This window comes from Scyliorhinus torazame, chromosome 14, assembly GCF_047496885.1.
Source record: "Scyliorhinus torazame isolate Kashiwa2021f chromosome 14, sScyTor2.1, whole genome shotgun sequence".
Taxonomy (NCBI): domain Eukaryota; kingdom Metazoa; phylum Chordata; class Chondrichthyes; order Carcharhiniformes; family Scyliorhinidae; genus Scyliorhinus; species Scyliorhinus torazame.
Window position 1 is genome coordinate 145,488,021 of NC_092720.1, and position 22,338 is coordinate 145,510,358.

At 56.6% G+C, this 22,338-nt stretch overlaps 1 protein-coding gene across 6 annotated transcripts in view; it reads left to right on the top strand.

Moving 5' to 3' along the window:
* The window catches only part of LOC140390084 (solute carrier organic anion transporter family member 2A1-like), a 578,748-nt gene that overhangs the window by 485,017 nt on the left and 71,393 nt on the right, over positions 1-22,338 (top strand). For all 6 annotated transcript variants that reach the window (XR_011934552.1, XR_011934553.1, XM_072474981.1 and 3 more), the window contains one exon: positions 9,284-9,485. Coding sequence is in view for 4 of the 6 variants with exons in the window: in XM_072474981.1 (XP_072331082.1) it covers positions 9,284-9,485 (202 nt within the window). In the remaining 2 variants the exon portion in view is untranslated. The remainder of the gene's footprint in view (positions 1-9,283; positions 9,486-22,338) is intronic.

A 22,338-nucleotide genomic window follows, 5' to 3' on the forward strand; every position in this document is an offset into this window, starting at 1 on the left:
CTGAAGAGGCGTGGACCTTTGTACAAGCCGAAAAGTTGGACTCTAACTGAGGGTTTGTGAGGGTGGGGGGGATGTTTTGGGGTTTGATGTGTGATGGTTGTTGTATATAGGGGGTCAATCTCGCGCAGGAAATGTTACATGGGCTGGGGGAGAGAGACAAGGCCGCGACAGGAGCTGCGCCAGAGGGGGCGGAGCGGGCTTTGGAAAGCGCGGGGTGTTTCCCCGCCCGCGGGAAGGAAGGGGAACGAAGGAATGCATATGGAGTGGGAGACTCCCACGCGGGGAGGTCAATGGGACGGCGGGGGAAGCCGGGGTCAGCAGGGGTCAGCTGACTTACGGGAGTGACATGGGGGGAGCAAAAAAGCTAGACAGGGGTCTAGCGGGGGGAAGGGGGGGGGAAGGGTTGCTGCTGCACTGGCCGAAAGGGAATGGGACACAGAAGGGGTGGTCGGGACGGGGGTCCCCCTCTGGGAGACTGGAGGGTGAGGGAGGCGTGGACACGGGACTGGCCCAGAAAAGGAGATGGCTAGTCGGCGGGGGGGGGGGGGGGGGGGGGGGGGGTGGTGGTGTAAGAGCCCCTCCAATCCGGCTGATAACGTGGAATGTGAGGGGCCTCAATGGGCCGGTGTAGAGGGCTCGAGTGTTCGTGCACTTAAAGGGACTGATGGCGGACGTAGCCATGCTCCAAGAGACACACCTGAAGGTGGCGGACCAGGCCAGGCGAAGAAAGGGATGGGGAGGACAGGTATTCCACTTACGACTGGACGCGAAGAATAGAGGGGTGGCAATATTGGTGGGAAAGCGGGTCTCATTTGAGGCCAAGACTATTGTAGCGGACAATGGAGGGCGATATGTAATGGTGAGCTACCGCTCACCATTACATATCGCCCTCCATTGTCCGCTACAAGGGACATGGGTGGTATTGGTAAACATATACGCCCCAAACTGGGATGATGCAGGATTCATGAAGCGCATGTTGGGGCGCATTCCGGACCTGGAGATAGGAGGCCTGATAATGGGAGGGGACTTCGATACAGTGTTGGATCCAGCACTGGACCGCTCCAAATTAAGGACTGGAAAGAGGCCGGTGGCGGCCAAGGTACTTAGGGGGTTTATGGATCAGATGGGCGAAGTGGACCCATGGCGGTTTGCAAGGCCGCCAGCCAGGGAATTTTCTTTCTTCTCCCATGTACACAAAGCCTACTCCCGGATAGATTTCTTTGTTCTGGGTAGGGCGCTCATCCCGAGGGTGGAGGGGATGGAGTATTCGGCTATAGCCGTTTCGGACCATGCCCCGCACTGGGTGGAACTGGAGCTGGGAGAGGAGAGGGACCAACGCCCATTGTGGCGGCTGGATGTGGGACTGCTGGCGGACGAGGTGGTGTGTGGGAACGTGAGGGGATGTATTGAAAGGTACTTGGAGGCCAACGACAACGGGAGGTGCGGGTGGGGGTGGTATGGGAGGCGTTGAAGGCGGTGATCAGGGGAGAGCTAATTTCCATTAGGGCTCATAGGGAGAAGACAGAGGGTATGGAAAGGGAGAGGTTAGTGGGAGAGATTTTGAGAGTGGACAGGAGATACGCAGAGGCCCCGGAGGAAAGATTACTTGGGGAAAGACGACGGCTCCAGACGGAGTTTGACCTGTTGACCACAGGGAAGGCGGAGGCACAGTGGAGGAAAGCGCAGGGGGCGACCTACGAGTATGGGGAAAAGGCTAGTCAGATGCTGGCACACCAGCTCCATAAGAGGATGGCAGCGAGGGAAATAGGGGGATTCAAAGATGGAAGGGGAGCCACGGTTCGGAGTGCGACGAAAATAAACGAGGTATTCAAGGCCTTTTATGAAGAGCTGTACAGATCCCAGCCCCCAGCGGGGGAAGAGGGGATGAGACGATTCCTAGATCAGCTGAGATTCCCGAGGGTGGAGGAGCAAGAGGTGGCTGGTTTGGAGGCACCAATTAGGTTAGTGGAGCTGAGCAAGGGTTTGGGGAGCATGCAGGCGGGGAAGGCGCCGGGACCGGACGGATTCCCGGTGGAGTTCTACAGGAAGTACGCAGACATGTTGGCCCCGCTACTGGTGAGGACCTTTAATGAGGCAAGAGAGGAGGGGACCCTGCCCCCGACAATGTCGGAAGTGACAATTTCTTTGATCCTAAAGTGGGACAAGGACCCACTGCAATGTGAATCGTACAGGCCGATCTCGCTCCCATGGGTCGGGGAGGGCAAGGTGTCGGAAATACACCAGGAGTTGAAAGAAGAGGGGGAAGCGCTGGTAGAAGAGTTGAAGGGTAAATCCGAGGAGGAGCTGGGGGGGGGGGGGGGGGGGGGGGGGGGAGAGATCGAGGAAGGTCTGTGGGCTGATGCCCTAGGTAGGGTTAATTCCTCCTCCTCGTGTGCCAGGCTCAGCCTGATACAATTTAAGGTGGTCCACAGAGCGCACTTGACGGGGGCGAGGTTGAGTAGGTTCTTTGGGGTAGAGGACAGATGTGGAAGGTGCTCAGGGAGCCCGGCGAACCATGTCCATATGTTTTGGTCATGCCCGGCACTGGAGGGGTTCTGGAGAGGAGTGGTGGGAGCAATATCTCAGGTGGTGAATGTCCGGGTCAAGCCAAGCTGGGGGCTTGGGACATCCTGGGAGGGGGGCGGAGAAGGGGGGACTGCCTGGGAGGGTGGATGAGCAGGAGATAACATGAAGGGTTGGGGAAACTGGTATGTACGGGTGAGGGCCAGTGTACAAAGCTGTGTAAATATCTCATTTTGCCATGTATATATAGAATCATAGAAGTTTACAGCATGGAAACAGGCCCTTCGGCCCAACCAGTCCATGCCGCCCAGTTTTTACCATTAAGCTAGTCCCAGTTGCCCGCACTTGGCCATAACCCTCTATACCCATCTTACCCATGTAACTATCTAAATGCTTTTTAAAAGACACAATTGTACCTGCCTCTACTACTACCTCTGGCAGCACATTCCAGACACTCACTACCCTCTGAGTGAAGAAATTGCCCCTCTGGGCCCTTCTGAATCTCTCCCCTCTCACCTTAAACCTATGCCCTCTAGTTTTAGACTCCCCTACCTTTGGGAAAAGATGTTGACTATCTACCTTATCTATGCCCCTCATTATTTTATAGACCTCTATAAGATCACCCCTAAGCCTCCTACGCTCCAGGGAAAAAAGTCCCAGTCTAACCAGCCTCTCCTTATAACTCAAACCATCAAGTCCCGGTAACATCCAAGTAAATCTTTTCTGCACTCTGTCTAGTTTAATAATATCCTTTCTATAATAGGGTGACCAGAACTGCACACAGTATTCCAAGTGTGGCGTACCAATGTCTTGTACAACTTCAACAAGACGTCCCAACTCCTGTATTCAATGTTCTGACCAATGAAACCAAGCATGCCGAATGCCTTCTTCACCACCCTGTCCACCTGCGACTCCACCTTCAAGGAGCTATGAACCTGTACTCCTAGATCTCTTTGTTCTATAACTCTCCCCAACGCCATACCATTAACTGAGTAGGTCCTGGCCTGATTCGATCTGCCAAAATGCATCACCTCACATTTATCTAAATTAAACTCCATCTGCCATTCGTCGGCCCACTGGCCTAATTGATCAAGATCCCGTTGCAATCCGAGATAACCTTCTTCACTATCCACTGTACCACCAATCTTGGTGTCATCTGCAAACTTACTAACCATGCCTCCTAAATTCTCATCCAAATCATTAATATAAATCACAAATAACAGTGGACCCAGCACCGATCCCTGAGGCACACCACTGGTCACAGGCCTCCAGTTTGAAAAACAACCCTCTACAACCACCCTCTGTCTTCTGTCGTCCAGCCAATTTTGAATCCAATTGGCAACCTCACCCTGGATCCCGTGAGCTTTAACCTTCTGCAACAACCTACCATGCGGTACTTTGTCAAAGGCTTTGCTAAAGTCCATGTAGACAACGTCTACTGCACTGCCCTCATCTACCTTCTTGGTCACCCCCTCAAAAAACTCAATCAAATTTATGAGACATGATTTTCCACGCACAAAGCCATGCTGACTGCCCCGAATCTGTCCTTGCCTCTCTAAATGCTTGTAGATCCTGTCTCTCAGAATACCTTCTGGCAACTTACCTACTACAGACGTTAGGCTCACCGGTCTGTAGCTCCCAGGCTTTTCCCTGCTGCCCTTCTTAAACAAGGGCACAACATTCGCCACTCTCCAATCTTCAGGCACCTCACCTGTGGCTGCCGGTGATTCAAATATCTCTGTTAGGGGACCCGCAATTTCCTCCCTAGCCTCCCTCAACATCCTGGGATACATTTCATCAGGTCCCGGGGATTTATCTACCTTGATGCGCTTTAAGACTTCCAGCACCTCCTCCTCTGTAATATGCACACTTCTCAAGACATCACTATTTATTTCCCTTAGTTTCCTAACATCCATGCCTTTCTCCACCGTGAATACCGATGAGAAATATTCATTCAGGATCTCACCCAACTCTTGTGGCTCTGCACATAGATGTCCTTAAGAGGCCCTACTCTGTCCCTAGTTACTCTTTTCCCCTTTATGTATCTGTAGAAGCTCTTTGGATTCTCCTTTGCATTATTTGCCAAAGCAATTTCATGTCCCCTTTTTGCCCTCCTGATTTCCCTCTTAATTCTATTTCGACAATCTCTATACTCTTCAAGGGATCCACTTGATCCCAGTTGTTTATGTACGTCATATACCTCCTTCTTCTTTTTGACCAGAGTCTCAATATCTCGAGTCATCCAGGGTTCCCTACTTCTACCAGCCTTGCCCTTCACTCTAAAGGGAATGTGCTTACCCTGCACCCTGGTTAACACATTTTTAAAAGCCTCCCATTTACCAGCCGTCCCTTTGCCTGCCAACAGTCTCCCCCAATCTACCTCTGAAAGTTCCTGTCTGATACCATCAAAATTGGCCTTGCCCCAATTAAGAATTTTAACTCTTGGGCCAGACCTATCATTCTCCATAGCTATCTTAAAACTAATGGAGTTATGGTCACTTGTCCCAAAGTGATCCCTCACTAACACTTCTGTCACTTGCCCTTCCTTATTTCCCAAGACGAGGTCAAGTTTTGCCCCCTCTCTAGTCGGTCCATCCACACTGAATGAGAAATTCCTCCTGAATACACTCAACAAATTTCCCTCCATCCAAGCCCCTAATGCTATGGCTGTCCCAGTCAATGTTGGGAAAGTTAAAGTCCCCTACTATTACCACCCTATTTTTCTTACAGCTATCGGTAATCTCCTTACATATTTGCTCCTCAATTTCCCGCTGACTATTTGGGGGCCTGTAGTACAGTCCTATCAAGGTGATCTCTCCCTTCTTATTTTTCAGTTCCACCCATATAGACTCAGTGGGCGAACCCTCGGATATATCCCCTCTAAGTACTGCCGTGATGTTCTCCCTAATCAAAAACGCCACTCCCCCTCCTCTCTTACCTCCTGTTCTATCCTTTCTATAGCATCTGTACCCCGTAACATTGAGCTGCCAGTCCTGCCCCTCCCTTAGCCATGTTTCAGTCATAGCTATAATGTGCCATGTGCCCATCCATGCCCTGAGTTCATCCGCTTTGCCCGTCAGGCCCTTTGCATTGAAATAAATGCAGTTTAATGTAGACTTTCCTTGCTCTCTCCCCTGCTTTCTCTGGTCATGCTTTACACACGCTCCCTTCCTGCCTTTTGTTTCCGTCCCCACTGACTTCCTACATCGGTTCCCATCCCCCTGCCACATTAGTTTAAACCCTCCCCAACTGCACTAGCAAACACACTCCCGAGAACATTGGTTCCGGTCCCACCCAGATGCAGACCGTCCGATTTGTACAGGTCCCACCTCCCCAGAACCGGTCCCAATGTCCCAGGAATTTGAAACCCTCCCTCTTGCACCATCTCTCAAGCCACGTATTCATCCTAGCTATCCTGTCATTCCTACTCTGACTATCACGTGGCACTGGTAGCAATCCTGAGATTACTACCTTTGAGGTCCTACTTTTTAGTTTAACTCCTCACTCCCTAAATTCATCCCGTTTTTACCTATATGCACCACAACAGCTGGCTGTTCACCCTCCCCCTACAATTCCCCCTGCGGCCCTGCAGCCGCTCCGAGACAACAGGGAGGCAACATACCAACCTGGATTCTTGTTTGCGTCCGCACAAACACCTGTCTATTCCCCTTACAATTGAATCCCCTATCACTATATCTTGCTCTGCGCGATTTCTCGGGTTTTTTTTGTTACGAGGGAGGGGGGGTTATTGTTTGTAAGGGAGAAAAATTGTGTTGAGAAACTTTAATAAAATTTTTTTTTTTTTGAAAAGAAATTGAAATGTCAAGGAAGGGAAAGGAAGTGGACCAAATGAAGTTGATAAGGGGTGGAAATTGGAAACAAAATTTATAAATTTTTCCAGGTGCAGACCCAAACATTAAGCGGAACCTAAACAATCATCCATATAAAAGAATTGTGGGATGGGGCCAAAGTAAGACTGAACAAGGAATGTTCCACATGCCCCATATAGAGACAGGCAAAACTGGAACCCATTCTTGTACCTTTGGTTTGGAGGAACTGAGACATGTTAAAGGAGAAATTGTTGATTGAGAGGTCAAGTTCAGCCAGATGGAGGAGAGTGTTGGTGGATGAGAATTGTTCGGACCTCTGGGGCGTCATTCTCCGACCCCCAGCGGGTCGGAGAATGGCCGTTGGCCGCCGTGAATCCCGCCCCCGCCGGTACCGGATATTCGGCGGGGGCGGGAATCGGGCCGCGCCGGGTTGGCAGGCCTCCCCACTCGATTCTCCGGCCCAGATGGGCCTAAGTCCCGCCGATAAATTGCCTGTCCCACCGGCGTAAATTAGAGTACCTATTTACCGGCAGGACAAGGCGGCGTGGGCGGGCTCTGGGTTCCTGGGGGGGGCGCGGGGCGATCTCACCCCGGGGGGTGCCCCCACGGTGGCCTGGCCCGCGATCGGGGCCCACCGATCCACGGGCGGGCCTGTGCCGTGGTGGCACTCTTTCCCCTCCGCCTCCGCAACGGTCTCCACCATGGCGGAGGCGGAAGAGACTCTCCCCACTGCGCATGCGCGGGAAACTGTCAGCGGCCACTGACGCTCCCGCGCATGCGCCGCCCCGACATGTCATTTCCGCGCCTGCTGGCGGGGCAACAAAGGCCGTTTCCGCCAGCTGGGTGGGCGGAAATCCCTCCGCCGCCGGCCTAGCCCCTCAATGTTGGGGCTAGGCCGCCAAAGATGCGGAGCATTCTGCACCTTTGGGGCGGCGCAATGCCCGTCTGAGTGGCGCCGTTTTGGGCGCCAGTCGATGGACATCGCGCCGTTTGGGGAGAATTTCGCCCCTGTTTGAGGAAGAAGCTGAGAGCCCTTAGACCATCCTGGTGGGGAATGGACGTATAGAGGGATTGGACATCCATGGTAAAGAGGAGGCAGCTGGGACCGGAGAACTAGAAGATGATGTACGACACCGGAGGAATCATGAATGTAGGTTGGAAGGGACTGGAGAAGATTCAAAAACTGCTTCTTCCCTGCTGTTACCAGATTCCTGAAGGACCCTCTTCTGGACTGAAGTGATTTCTCCACACATCTGCTCTACTGTTGTAGGACTACACTCCCTAAGCTTCCCCCAATGTCTATGACTATGTATTTACATTGTGTATTTATCATATGTCCTATGTTTTTCATGTATGGAACGATCTGGCTGGACTGTACGCAGAACAATACTTTTCACTGTACCTCGGTACAAGTGACAATAAATCTAAATTTAAATATGGAGTATTTGTACATTCCCTTCCAGTAGATTATGTTGCATCACTTTGACTCATTGTTTGTGTGTACTTCATGTAGCCTTGTTAGGGTCCAGCTGCCTTTCCCTCGGTCTTCCCTTTGCCTTCCATTTTTTGTCATCCTCATTTCTACCTCCGTGCACCTCTGCCTGTCATCATGCTCTCTCACCCTTCCACCACTTTTTCATTGGTCAATCTTTACATTGCCTTCCTTCGACATTGTTTCATCAACATTGCCTCACCTTACTCCCAATCCCTGGTCGAACTTTGGTCCATTGGAGGTGGGGAAGGAGGGGGAGGTCCATGTATCCCACAACACAGTGCTATCCATAATGACTAGTTCAGCATGGAGCTGGTGGGCATGAAGCCGTCTGACGCAGCAGAGTGGCGTTCAGCACAAGAATGATGTAGCGCAATAGGAGGTAGACTCTGTATGTTGCACTCACCACAAAAGTCTCAAGTGAACTGGGGTCCGCCATGTGCAAGCCACTGGTTTGAGGCTGATGTGATTGGCCACTGGTATGACAGAAGATTGGAAGGCCTAATGGGATTTTGGTAATCTGCCGTTTTAATGAGCATTCATGAGATACAAATGGTGTTCATTCCACCAGGTAGCAGGATAACCGAGCCGCCATCAGGAGAATTTCAAACTGTTTCATGCGTGAGTCACTCCCGCGTCGGGCTGCCCCAAAGGTGCGGAATCCTCCGCACCTCCAGGGGCTAGGCCGCGCCAGAGTGGTTTGCGCCGCGCCGGCCGGGGGGGAAGGGGCTTGGCGTCACGCCAATCGGAGCCGAACGGCCTCCGCCAGCCAGCGCGAGTTGGCACATGCGCGGGAGCGCCAGAGTGTGCGGGTGTCATCCCAGCGCATGCACAGGGGGGGCTTCATCTCCGCGTCGGTCATCGTGGCGGTCCACAGCAGCCGGCGCGGAGGAATAGAGTGCCCCCACGGCACAGGCTCGCCCGCGGATCGGAGGGCCCCGATCGCGGGCCAGGCCACCGTGGGTGCACCTCCCGGGGCCAGATCCCCCGTGCCCCCCCCCCCCCCCCACCGAGGACCCCGGAGGTCACCCACGCAGCCAGGTCCCGCCTGTATGTACCTGTTGTAATTTACGCCAGCGGGACCGACCTAAAACGGGCGGCCACTCGGCCCATCACGGGCCGGAGAATCGCCGGGGGGGGCCGCTACCAGCGGCCGCCGATGGCGCGGCACGATTTCCGCCCCCGCCAAATCCCCGGCGCCAGAGAATTCGGCAGCTGGCGGGGGCGGGTTTCATGCCAGCCCCCGGAGATTCTTCGACCCAGCGGGGGATCGGAGAATCCCGCCCCTTGTTTCTTTCTAGATCCTCCCATCCTACGCAATGCAAAACCCAGTGTGGGCAGGATGGGAGAATTCCACCCATTATGACAAACGTGAACATCACCCAATGTTGAAATGTGGCAGATTTCTCTGATGGGTCCTTATTTCTCCATCTTTTAGGGTCCATTACTCTACCAGCTCTTGCTATAGGGATGGTCCTCGGTGGACTCTTTATGAAGCGTTTCAACATCGCCCTGGTGAAGATCCCCTGGTTTGCATCCTGCATTCTCACTGTTGTTGTTATTCTGACAATTCCCCTGTTTTTCATGGGATGTTCAACCCAGAAGATTGCTGGAATCAATTACATGGAAAATGTCAACAGGTAATCCTGAGTTTGGGAATAATTATCTGTCAATATAAATGAAAAGGAGAAAAGGAAATCTCTTAATTGATGTGTGACTCAATTAAAAAATACTGGTTTGTAATTGTATATATTTGCTATGTTTGTTGCGATCAGCCTCACCTCTTGACTACACCAGTGCAGAGAAACCTATTCCCACCATTTGACCAGTGTATAAAAAAATAAAGTCACTATAATCCCAAATGATATGGGCTGCTTTTCCCTTTATGGAGGAGAGCTGATTGCTGCTAATTTAACCTGAGAATCACCACACCTCAGGCAAGAGAAAAGGATGAGAAGGCTTCAGAAAGAACGTCTCTCCAGCGAGACCACAATTTCCATGAATATCCTCAGCCTGTACAGAAATTGAACCTGTAAATTGAAGCGGTGTGGGTTAGGTTGATGTTAGATTAGGATAGGTGGCCGGCACAACATCATGGGCTGAAGGGCCTGTACTGTGCTGTACTGTTCTATGTTCTATGCTGTGCACAGTACTCCAGATGTTGCTCACCCTGTACAACTGAAGCATGAACTCACTACTTTTTAAAAATTCCCCTCACAATAAACAATAACATTCCATTAGCTTTCCTAATTACTTGCTGTAACTGTATGTGATCCATACACAAGGACATCCAGATAAGGAATCTCAGAACTCTGCAATCTCATTAAGCCCATTTATTATTCATCCATCTCTCACACAGACAATGACCTCCTGAGATTATCATAGATTATCATAGAATTTACAGAGCAGAAGGAGGCCATTCAGCCCATCGAGTCTGCACCGGCTCTTGGAAAGAGCACCCCACCCAAGGTCAACACCGCCACCCTATCCCCATAACCCAGTAACCCCACCCAACACTAAGATCAATTTTGGACACTAAGGGCAATTTATCATGGCCAATCCACCTAACCCGCACATCTTTGGACTGTGGGAGGAAACCGGAGCACCCGGAGGAAACCCACGCACACACGGGGAGGATGTGCAGACTCCGCACAGACAGTGACCCAAGACAGAATCGAACCTGGGACCCTGGAGCTGTGAAGCAATTGTGTTATCCACAAGGCTACCGTGCTGCCCACCATTACTGCTGGTGTGCTAGATTGCAGGTCCGAGCATGGCCCTCGGAACAGGGGATTCTGTTCCTGGAGCTGTCTCTCCATGAGAGTCACCATTTTCCCCAAGGAGGAGGCTGTGCACTCTGCTCAGAGTTAAAGTGGCGCTCAGGCTCCACATGGACTCCATGACAGAGACGTGGACCCTCCTGAATCTCCGTCAGATCTCCCCATGCATCCCACTGGACATCCAGCATCTACCACCTAATGGACAACTCCAGAGACTCATCATGTGCCTCGGACTCAGCTTTGTCCTGAGCACCAACAATCCTCCAACAACTGGCACTCTGCGCCTCTGCCGGCTCCTCTTGTGAGTGTGCCATGCCATCCCACAGTGCACTACTATTTGAGCTATTGAACTAAAGCTCACCGATATGCTTGTTTCTGTACTTGGTTGCATGTGCCTGGGCGTGATGTGGGTGGATCTGTCAGCGGTGCCTACTCAGGTGTCAATGGAGGGTGTTGGGAAGCCTGCTGACTCAGGAGGATGGCTCACCTGAGGAAGGAAGCCTTTCGTGAGAATGGTGATGCCTGCGGAGAATCAGACTTCTCTCCAGCGAGATCACAATTTCCAATTTATCAGGACCCTCGCCACCGGCGGGATGATAAATCCACAGCGAAAGGCCGGGAACCTCATTTTAATACATTATAATATCATTAGTGAGTCTTCTCTCTTACTCACTGAATATTCAGTGGTTGCAAGTGTGACGTCACACTGGCACGATTTACAATATCCGTATGAAAATGAGAACCTGGTGACCTTTCGTCCAAATGGGATATTGGAGGTGAGCGCTCAGGTCACCTTCACTCTCCAGCATGCCAGTGACAGAGGGACTGAATGGGATTCGGGGACCCAGATAAAATCAACATGGGGCCAACATGGGAGGACTCAGTCTTGGCATGTCTGAGGATGGGGTGGCTCACAGATGTTAGTGGCTCTTCATATTGGTGAGCTTTTCAGTTTAAATGCTTCCCGTGCTCCCCCCCGCCTGCCCGCCCACGGATCGGTGGGCCCTGACCGCGGGCCAGGCCTTCATGGGGGCACACCCCGGGGCCAGATCCCCCCGCGACACCCCAAGAACCCCGGAGCCCGCCCGCGCCACCAATTCCTGCCAGTAAGGGACCAACTCCAATTTACGCCGGCGAGACCGGCATAGAACGGGCAGGACTTCGGCCCATCGTGGGCTGGAGAATCCAGACAGCCCCGGGGCCCATTGAGTCACGCCGGACCCTGCCGTTCTCCAAAGCGGGCAGTGCGACTCACGCCACGCCGGTTTTTGGGGGGCAGGAGAATTGGGAGGACGGCGGGGGCGGGATACACGCCGACCCCCAGAGATTCTCCCACCCGGCGGGGCCTCGGAGAATCCCGCCCATGTGCATAGGCATATTTGGTCTTATTAGCGACAGGCAGCATGGTTTTGTACGAGGGAGGTCATGTCTCACTAATTTACTTGAGCTTTTTGAGGAGGTGAAAAAATGATTGGCGAGGGAAGGCTTGTGGATGTTGTCTACATGAACTTTAGTAAAGCATGTGACAAGGTCCCTCATGGCAGGCTGGTGCAAAAGATTAAATCACATGGTGAACTAGCTGGATGGATTGGTTATAGAAGACAGAGGGTAGCAGTGGAAGTGTGTTTTTCTGAATAGAGGTCTCTAACTCGTGGTGTTCCACAGGGATCGGTACTGGGACGGCTGCTCTTTGTAATATATATTAATGACGTGGAAGAAAATGTACCTGGTCTGATTAGCAAGTTTGCAGATAATACGAAGATTGCTGGAGTTGCGGACAGTGATGAGGACTGCAGGATATTATAGGTAGGCTGCAAAGTTGGGCAGAGAAATGGCAGATGGAATTTAACCTGGACAAATGCGAGGTGATGCATTCTGGTAGATCCAATTCAGGTGGGAGCTATAAAATAAATGCAGAACCATCAGGAACATAGTCACACTGAAAGTTACCCAAGTATGCAGGTCCACAGATCCTTAAAAGTACCAGCACAGATGGAAATGGTGGTAAAGAAAGCGAAAGCATATGGTATGCTTGCCTTCATCGGACAGGGCATTGAGTATAAAAGTTCGCAAATCATGGGCGAAATTCTCCGTTATCGGCGGAAAGTCCGCCGATCGGCGCAAAAAACGGCGCAAATCCGACTTGCGTCACGTCGGAAAAATGGGTCGATATTCTCCGGCCTGAAATGGGCTAGCAGCGACGTAACGGGATCCGCGCTTGCGCAGTGGTTCACGCTGTGACGGATCATAAGGCCGCGCTGCTCCCCCCACCCGACCGCAACACCCGACTGGATGGCTGGCCGTCGCTCAGCCCCGAGGTTCGTGTCACGCGATGTGGAGGCGCTCCTGGACGCGGTGGAGCAGAGGAGGGACGCCATGTATCCCGGGCACGGCCGCAGAGTTGCCCCACGCCACAGCCGGCATCTGTGGAGGGAAATCGCAGAGGCCGTCACCACTGTGGCCCTGACACCACGGACAGGCACCCAGTGCCACAAGAAGGTGAACGACCTTGTCAGAGCAGGCAGGGTGAGCCTCCCCCATATCCCCCCCTCCCCCACATCCCCCCTCCCCCATATCCCCCATATCCCCCCTCCCCCATATCCCCCATATCCCCCTCCCCCAAATCCCCATATCCCCCCTCCCCCATATCCCCCCTCCCCATATCCCCCCTCCCCATACCCCCCCATATACCCTTTCCCCCATATCCCCCCCCTCCCCCATATCCCTCCTCCCCCATATCCCCCCTCCCATATCCCCCCTCCCCCATATCCCCCCTCCCCCATATCCCCCCTCCCCCATATCCCCCCTCCCCCATATCCCCCCTCCCCCATATCCCCCCTCCCCCATATCCCCCCTCCCCATATCCCCCTCCCCATATCCCCCATATCCCCCCTCCCCATATCCCCCTCCCCCTTATCCCCTCCCCATATCCCCCATATCCCCCTCCCCATATCCCCCCTCCCCCATATCCCCCCTCCCCATATCCCCCCTCCCCCATATCCCCCATACCCCCCTCCCCCATATCCCCCATACCCCCTCCCCCATAATCCCCCCCCTCCCCCATATCCCCCATATCCCCCCTCCCCCCTATCCCCCCTCCCCCATATCCCCCATATCCCCCCTCCCCCATATCCCCCTCCCCCATATCCCCCCTCCCCCATATCCCACATATCCCCAAGTGAATCCAGCCCTAACCTTAACCTCTGCAATGCACGCGCAACCGATGGCGTGCATTCATATACCTGCCTAACACTGTTGCCTTTTACCCCTGCCCCCCCCCCGCACAGGAGAAGCGCGCACACAACAATAGGGAGCATGTGAGGACTGGAGGAGGGCACGCTGATGAGAGGCCACAGACCGTACACGAGGAAAGGGCCCTGGAACTGGCTGGCGGACCTGAGGACCGGGAGGTTGCTGATGCAGAGGTCGGGGGCGTACTAGCGAGTGAGCCACCGACAGCCCGTCCCCATATCCCCCCTCCCCTATATCCCCCTCTCCCGTATCACCTGATCACTGCCTGATGTCTAATCATGCATGCTTCATTGTGTATCGCAGGACCAAACGTCCAGGCACCCATCCCCACAGATGCAGACCGCCCGCAGGATGCCCCTCGGAGACCACAGGAGACGGAGAGACCCGCACCCTCCAGCATGCGACGCCCGCAGGATGCCCCTCGGAGACCACAGGAGACGGAGAGACCCGCACCCTCCAGCATGCGACGCCCGCAGGATGCCCCTCGGAGCCCACAGGAGATGGAGAGACCCGGACCCTCCAGCATGCGACGCCCGCAGGATGCCCCTCGGAGACCACCGGAGACGGAGAGACCCGCACCCTCCAGCATGCGACGCCCGCAGGATGCCCCTCGGAGACCACAGGAGACGGAGAGACCCGGACCCTCCAGCATGCGACGCCCGCAGGATGCCCCTCGGAGACCACAGGAGACGGAGAGACCCGCACCCTCCAGCATGCGACGCCCGCAGGATGCCCCTCGGAGACCACAGGAGACGGAGAGACCCGCACCCTCCAGCATGCGACGCCCGCAGGATGCCCCTCGGAGATCACGGGAGACGGAGAGACCCACACCCTCCAGCATGCGACGCCCGCAGGATGCCCCTCGCACACCACGGGAGACGGAGAGACCTGAGCAACAGGGAGACGACACCCCCGTCACGTGCGGGAGCGACCACCCAGCGATGAGGGGGGCAGCCACAGGCCCCTGTCACATCCGAGCCAGGACACCACTACCAGGACACCACTACCCAGGACACCCCTACCCGGGACAGTACTACCCAGGACACCCTACCCGGGACAGCACTACCCAGGAAGACGAAATACCGACAGTGAGTCAGAGTGGATGGGTGGAGACGAACCCCCACCCCAAAGTGCCATGGACTCAGAGTGGGACGAAGAGCACGACACAACGCCACTGCTGTCACCAACCCCCTCCACCATCGCAGAAACACTCACCACGGTTGGGCACTTTAGTGATGAGGCGTCTGGTACACTCACTGTGCGCACAACACAGCCGTCCCGGTACAGCAGGTGGAGGTAGGAGCAGCAGAGGAGCCGGGCGGTCGGAGGGCAGCCCAGCCCAAGCGAACATCTGCCGCCCAGATGGATCCCGGGTCCCTGCAGTTACCACACCCACACACAGATCCGATGCAACCACCGACCCGGAGACGAGCGAAGAGGGTGACGGGCGGCTTGCGGCGGCTGCGGTCGCAGGTGGAGGAGTCCACCCACATCCAGGAGCTGGGAGTGGTGCTGGTCATGCGTGCCACCCAGGCTGACACCGCACGGGTGGCGTCCGCGGTGGAGGCAATGGGTGCGACGGTGTCAGACATGGGGAACGGTTTGCGAGGCTTGGGGCCTTCCGTGCAGGCGGCGTCTGTGGCCCAGGAAATGGCTGCCCTCTCACAGGAGCCCATGAGCCAGTGCCAGCGCCAGATGGCAGAGGCGCTCAACGCCATAGCCCAGTCTCTGCAGGCCATGGCCCAGTCTCAGCAGGCCATGGCCCAGTCTCAGCAGGCCATGGCCCAGTCTCTGCAGGCCATCGCTGAGGGCATCGGCGCCAGTGGCCATGTGCGAGCCGGCGTCGCACTGTCACAGACAGGGTTTGCCAACACCCTGGGCTCCATGGCTGCAAACCTGCAGACCCCTGTCGATACCAGCACGGGCCTCCAGGACTGGCAGCGCCAGATGTCGGGGGGGCGTCGGATGGCCAGTCCGTTCGCATCCCCCACCCATGTAGAGGCCTGGGGGCCATCGGGCACCCCGAAGGAGGAGGAGGTGGTGTGGTCCGTCCCGGCTCCCTCTGTAGGAGAGGTCCCGGTACACCGCGACACCTCGGACTCCCCCCCCTTCCGTCTCAGGTGCATCGGGTGGGCAACGGGCAGGACAGGCTGGCAGCTCGCCATCCCAGTCGCCCGGGCCGCAGCCTGGCCCATCTAGGCCAGGACGCCCCAGGAAACGGCCGCCAAAGGGATCCAGTGTCAGAGGGCAGGAATCACAGGAGTCCACCTCCAGTTCTGTTGTACCGTCTGGGGAACCACGTAGACGTAGTCAAAGGGCCCGTAAGGCCAAACAATTAGACACTGAGTAAGTTGGCACGGGTGCAGGGCACAGATGAGTTTTAGGGGCTAGGGCACGTGCATGAACTCCTTTGGTTATTAAAGTCAATGTTACACCTACCGAAGCTGCCTTTGTGCTCTGTCCAAAGTGTGCGGGGGTGTCATGTACGTTGAGCGCAAGTGTGTGTGTGAGGGGTGGTCTTACCTCAGCCCCAGGTGAGTCTGCCCCCTTCCCCCTGGGCCGCCATCAACATCCCCCGGGCAGAGGACGGGACCGTGCGCTGCAGTGTCACAGCCGCATGCAGGGATGGTCCGGGTGGATGGTGGTACTTGGCCATGGGTCAGACATAGTCCAACGATGTAGAGCCAGGAGCTCATCGCAGGGCGGGTTGTCATCATCCTCCATGGCCTGCGATAGACACGCGTCCACCCGCAACTGTATGAGCCCGGCCCGTTGTGCCGCAGGTGGATCGGCAATGGGGGGGGGAGGGAGGGTGTGCATGCGGGTGGGGTGGGTGGGGTTGGGGAGGGGGGTGAGGGTGCTGGGTGGGTGGATGGGTGGGGGGTGTGGGTGGTCGGCTGTTGCCATGGTGTGCGGTCTGTGGCCATACTGCCCGATTCCCACTCCCATCTAGTCAGTGAAGCGGGCGTCTATCAGTCTGTCCCGTGCCCGCTAGGCCAGCCGGTAACGGTGGACAGCCACCCGCCTGTGTCTACCCCGTCTGCCCTGACCATTGCCCCCATCCCCCTCATCTGGGGAGGACTGGGCCTCTTCCTGCTGCTCCTCCACTCCGCCCTCCTCTGCCTGCGGCACATCGCCCCTCTGCTGGGCTATGTTGTGCAGGACGCAGCACACCACAATGATGCGGCCGACCCTATCTGACCGATACTGGAGGGCGCCCCCAGAGAGGTCCAGGCACCTGAAACGCATCTTCAGCACGCCAAAGCACCTCTCGATCACTCCCCTTGTCGCTACATGAGCATCATTGTAGCGGTTCTCCGCCTCATTGCGTGGCCTCCGTATAGGCGTCATCAGCCACGATCGCAATGGGTAGCCCCTGTCGCCCAGCAACCAGCCCCTCAGCCGGGGATGGCGTCCTCGTACATGCCGGGGATGGATGACCGCGACAACACGAATGAGTCGTGTACACTGCCTGGGTGACGGGCGCAGACGTGCAGGATCATCATGCGGTGGTCGCAGGCCACCTGTACGTTCATCGAATAGGTCCCCTTCCTATTAGTGAACATGGCCCTGTTATCTGCAGGTGGCCGCACGGCGACGTGCATCCCATCGATCGCGCCCTGGACCATGGGGAACCCGGCAACGGCAGAGAAGCCCACGGCCCGGGCATCTTGGCTGGCCCGGTCCACGGGGAAGCGGATGTAGCGGTGCGCCATGGCATATAGGGCATCTGTCACTGCCCGGATGCACCGATGCACCGATGTCTGCGATATGCCGGACAGGTCCCCACTCGGTGCCTGGAATGACCCCGTTGCATAAAAGTTCAGGGCCACCGTAACCTTGACGGACACGGGGAGAGGGTGTCCCCCGCCAGTGCCACGCGGTGCCAGGTGTGCCAGCAGGTGGCAGATGTGTGCCACGGTTTCCCGGCTCATCCGGAGTCTCCTCCTGCATTCCCGGTCCGTGAGGTCCTGGTATGACTGCCGGGGCCGGTACACACGGGGCGCCCTCGGGTGCCTCCGTTGCCGTGGGGCCGCGATGTCCTCCTCCCCCTCCTCGTCCTGTCGGTCAGGTGTCCCTCCAGCCTGGGCGGCTGCCGCCTGCCCCTCTGCGGCAGCCTGCGCCGCCTCTCTGGCACGCTGCTTCCTCCTCCTCCTCATCCTCCTCCTCCTCATCCAGGGCAACATAGACATGAGCGGCTGCCACCACGGCGGCCAACATCGCTGGATGATCGGAAAACATGACGGCCTGTTGGGGGGGGGGGGGGGGAAACGACGACATGTCATCATTGCCCATATCCCCTCCTCCCCCCAGCCAGGTGGCATGGACCGCATGGGTCCAACTGTTGGAGGCTGGCACCTGGCCAGGTGGACCAACTCACTTACCCTCCCATCCCCCTCCTCGGCACAGATCCCCCCCCCCCAACCTCCACCTCAGCACGGACCCCCCCACCCCCCAACCTCCACCCCGGCACGGACCCCCTCCCGGCACTCCCTCGGAGCCCAGCCCACTCTAACCACCCCCACCCCCGCCGCACACACACACAACCCGAGACACACCTCTCCTCAGGCAATCAGACTGCGGCCACGCCATCGCCTGCCCAGAGCCAACCCCCCAGGCTGTCACTCACCTCCTCGCTGGTCGGCGTGAGCCTGGAGCACCGGGTCACGCCGATGAAAAGGAGGTTTGATTCACGTCGACGTGAACGGTCATCACGTCGACGGGACTTCGGCCCATCCGGGAGGGAGAATATCGGCAGGCCGAAAATCGGCTGCCTTGCGCAGACACCGTGACATTCTCCGCGGCAGCGGCGCCATTAACGCCCCGCCGACTTTTCTCCCTTCGGAGACTTCGGCAACCGGCGGGGGCGGGATTCACGGCGGCCAACGGCCATTCTCCGACCCTCTGGGGGGTCGGAGAATGACGCCCCTGGTTCCAGACATATCGAACGTTGGTTCGGCCACACTTAGAATACAGTGTCAAATTGTGGTCACCACAGTACCAGAAGGATGTGGAAGCTTTGGAGAGAGTACAGAAAAGGTTTACCAGGATGTTGCCTGGTTTGAAGGGTATTAGCTATGAGGAGAGATTAAATAAACTGGAATTGTTCTCCCTAGAAAGACGGAGTCTGAGGGGCGACCTGAAAGAAGTGTATAAAATTATTAGGGGTATAGATAGGGTGAACAGTTGGAAGACTTTTTCCAAGGGCGGAAATGACAATTACAAGGGGGCACAAGTTCAAGGTGAGTGGGGGAAGTATCAGTGGAGATGTGTAGGGGAAGTTTTTTACACAGAGGGTGGTGGTGGCCTGGAATGCACTGCCAAGTGAGGTGGTTGAGGCAGATACGTTAACGACCTTTAAGACTTATCTGGATAGACACATGAACAGACTCGGTATAGAAGGATACAGGCGGTTGGTCTAGATAGGACACGTGATCGGCACAGGCTTGGAGGGCTGAAGAGCATGTTCCTGTGCTGAACTGTTCTTTGTTCTATAGTCGGGCCATGCACATACTGAAATGGGAAATTCCTCCTGAATACACTCAACAAATTTCTCCCCATCCAAGCCCCGAAAGCTTTTGCTATCCCACTCAATGTTGGGAAAGTTAAAGTCTCCAACTATTTAAATCCAAAAATGTAAATAGCATGAGGGCACCACCCAGGTGCCCCTGCTATTGAGTTTGATGTTCTGTATATATATATATATATATATATGAGTATATATATATGAGTTTGATGTTCTGTAAAATTAAAGAGAAAATAGAAGAGAGGGGAGGAAACATGGGCGAAATTCTCCGTTATCGGCAGAAAGTCCGCCGATCGGCGCAAAAAACGGCGCAAATCCCACTTGCGTCACGTCATAAAAATGGGCCGATAGTCTCCGGCCCGAAATGGGCTAGCAGCGACGTGACGGGATCACGCTTGCGCAATGGTCTCACGCCGTGCAGCGTCATACGCGCTGCACGGCGTGACGGCTCATAAGGCCGCGCAGCTCCCCCCCCACCCGACCGGAACACCCGACCGCAACACCCGACTGGATGGCTAGCCGTCGCTCAGCCCCGAGGTTCGAGTCACGCGATGTGGAGGCGCTCCTGGACGCGGTGGAGCAGAGGAGGGACGCCCTGTATCCCGGGCACAGCCGCAGAGTTGCCCCACGCCACAGCCGGCGTCTGTGGAGGGAAGTGGCAGAGGCCGTCACCGCTGTGGCCCTAACACCACGGACAGGCACCCAGTGCCACAAGAAGGTGAACGACCTCGTCAGAGCAGGCAGGGTGAGCCTCCCCCATATCCCCCCTCCCCATATCCCCCCTCCCCCATATCCTCCATATCCCCCCCTCCCCCATATCCCCCTCCCCCATATCCCCCCTCCCCATATCCCCCTCCCCCATATCCCCCATTTCTCCCCCTCCCCCATATCCCCCCTCCCCATATCCCCCCTCCCCATACCCCCCTCCCCATATCCCCCCTCCCCCATATCCCCTCCCCATATCCCCCATATCTCCCCTCCCCCATATCCCCCCTCCCCCATATCTCCCCTCCCCATACCCCCTCCCCCATATCCCCCCTCCCCATATCCCCCTCCCCCATATCCCCCTCCCCCATATCCCCCATATCCCCCCTCCCCCATATCCCTCCTCCCCCATATCCCCCCTCCCCATATCCCCCCTCCCCCATATCCCCCCCTCCCCCATATCCCTCCCCATATCCCCCCTCCCCCATATACCCCCTCCCCATATACCCCCTCCCCCATATCCCCCCTCCCCATACCCCCCTCCCCCATATCCCCCCTCCCCCATATCCCCCATATCCCCCCTCCCCCATATCCCCTCCCCCAAATCCCCCCTCCGCCATATCCCCCCCTCCGCCATATCCCCCCTCCCCCATATCCCTCCTCCCCATATCCCCCCTCCCCATACCCCCCTCCCCCATATCCCCCCTCCCCCATATCCCCCCCTCCCCCATATCCCCCATATCCCCCCTCCCCCATATCCCCCCTCCCCCATATCCCCCATATCCCCCCTCCCCATATCCCCCATATCCCCAAGTGAATCCAGCCCTAACCTTAACCTCTGCAATGCACGCGCAACCGATGGCGTGCATTCATATACCTGCCTAGCACTGTTGCCTTTTACCCCTGCCACCACCCCCCCCCCCCCCACAGGAGAAGCGCGCACACAACAATAGGGAGCATGTGAGGACTGGAGGAGGGCCCGCTGATGAGAGGCCACTGACCGTACACGAGGAAAGGGCCCTGGAACTGGCTGGCGGACCTGAGGACCGGGAGGTTGCTGATGCAGAGGTCGGGGCCCCACGAGAAAGTGAGCCACCAACAGCCCGTCCCCATATCCCCCCTCCCCTATATCCCCCTCCCCCGTATCACCTGATCACTGCCTGATGTCTAACCATGCATGCTTCATTGTGTATCGCAGGACCAAACGTCCAGGCACCCATCCCCGCAGATGCACACCGCCCGCAGGATGCCCCTCGGAGACCACAGGAGACGGAGAGACCCGCACCCTCCAGCATGCGACGCCCGCAGGATGCCCCTCGGAGACCACGGGAGACGGAGAGACCCGGACCCTCCAGCATGCGACGCCCGCAGGATGCCCCTCGCACACCACGGGAGACGGAGAGACCCGGACCCTCCAGCATGCGACGCCCGCAGGATGCCCCTCGCACACCACGGGAGACGGAGAGACCTGGAGCAACAGGGAGACGACACCCCCGTCACGTGCGGGAGCGACCACCCAGCGATGAGAGGGGCAGCCACAGGCCCCCGTCACATCCGAGCCAGGACACCACTACCCAGGACACCACTATCCAGGACACCCCTACCCGGGACACCACTACCCAGGACACCCCTACCCGGGACACCACTACCCAGGACACCCTACCCGGGACAGCACTACCCGGGACAGCACTACCCCGGGACAGCACTACCTGGGACAGCACTACACGGGACAGCACTACCCAGGACACCCCTACCCGGGAAGACGAAATACCGGACAGTGAGTCAGAGTGGATGGGTGGAGACGAACCCCCACCCCAAAGTGCCATGGACTCAGAGTGGGACGAAGAGCACGACACAACGCCACTGCTGTCACCACACCCTCCACCATCGCAGAAACACTCACCACGGTTGGGCAGTTAGTGATGAGGCGTCTGGTACACTCACTGGTGCGCACAACACAGCCGTCCCGGTACAGCAGGTGGAGGTAGGAGCAGCAGAGGGACCGGGCGGTCGGAGGGCAGCCCAGGCCAAGCGAACATCTGCCGCCCAGATGGATCCCGGGTTCCTGCAGTTACCACACCCACACATAGATCCGATGCAACCACCGACACGGAGACGAGCGAATAGGGTGACGGGTGGCTTGCGGCGGCTGCGGTCGCAGGTGGAGGAGTCCACCCGTGTCCAGGAGCTGGGAGTGGTCCCGGTCATGCGTGCCACCCAGGCTGACAC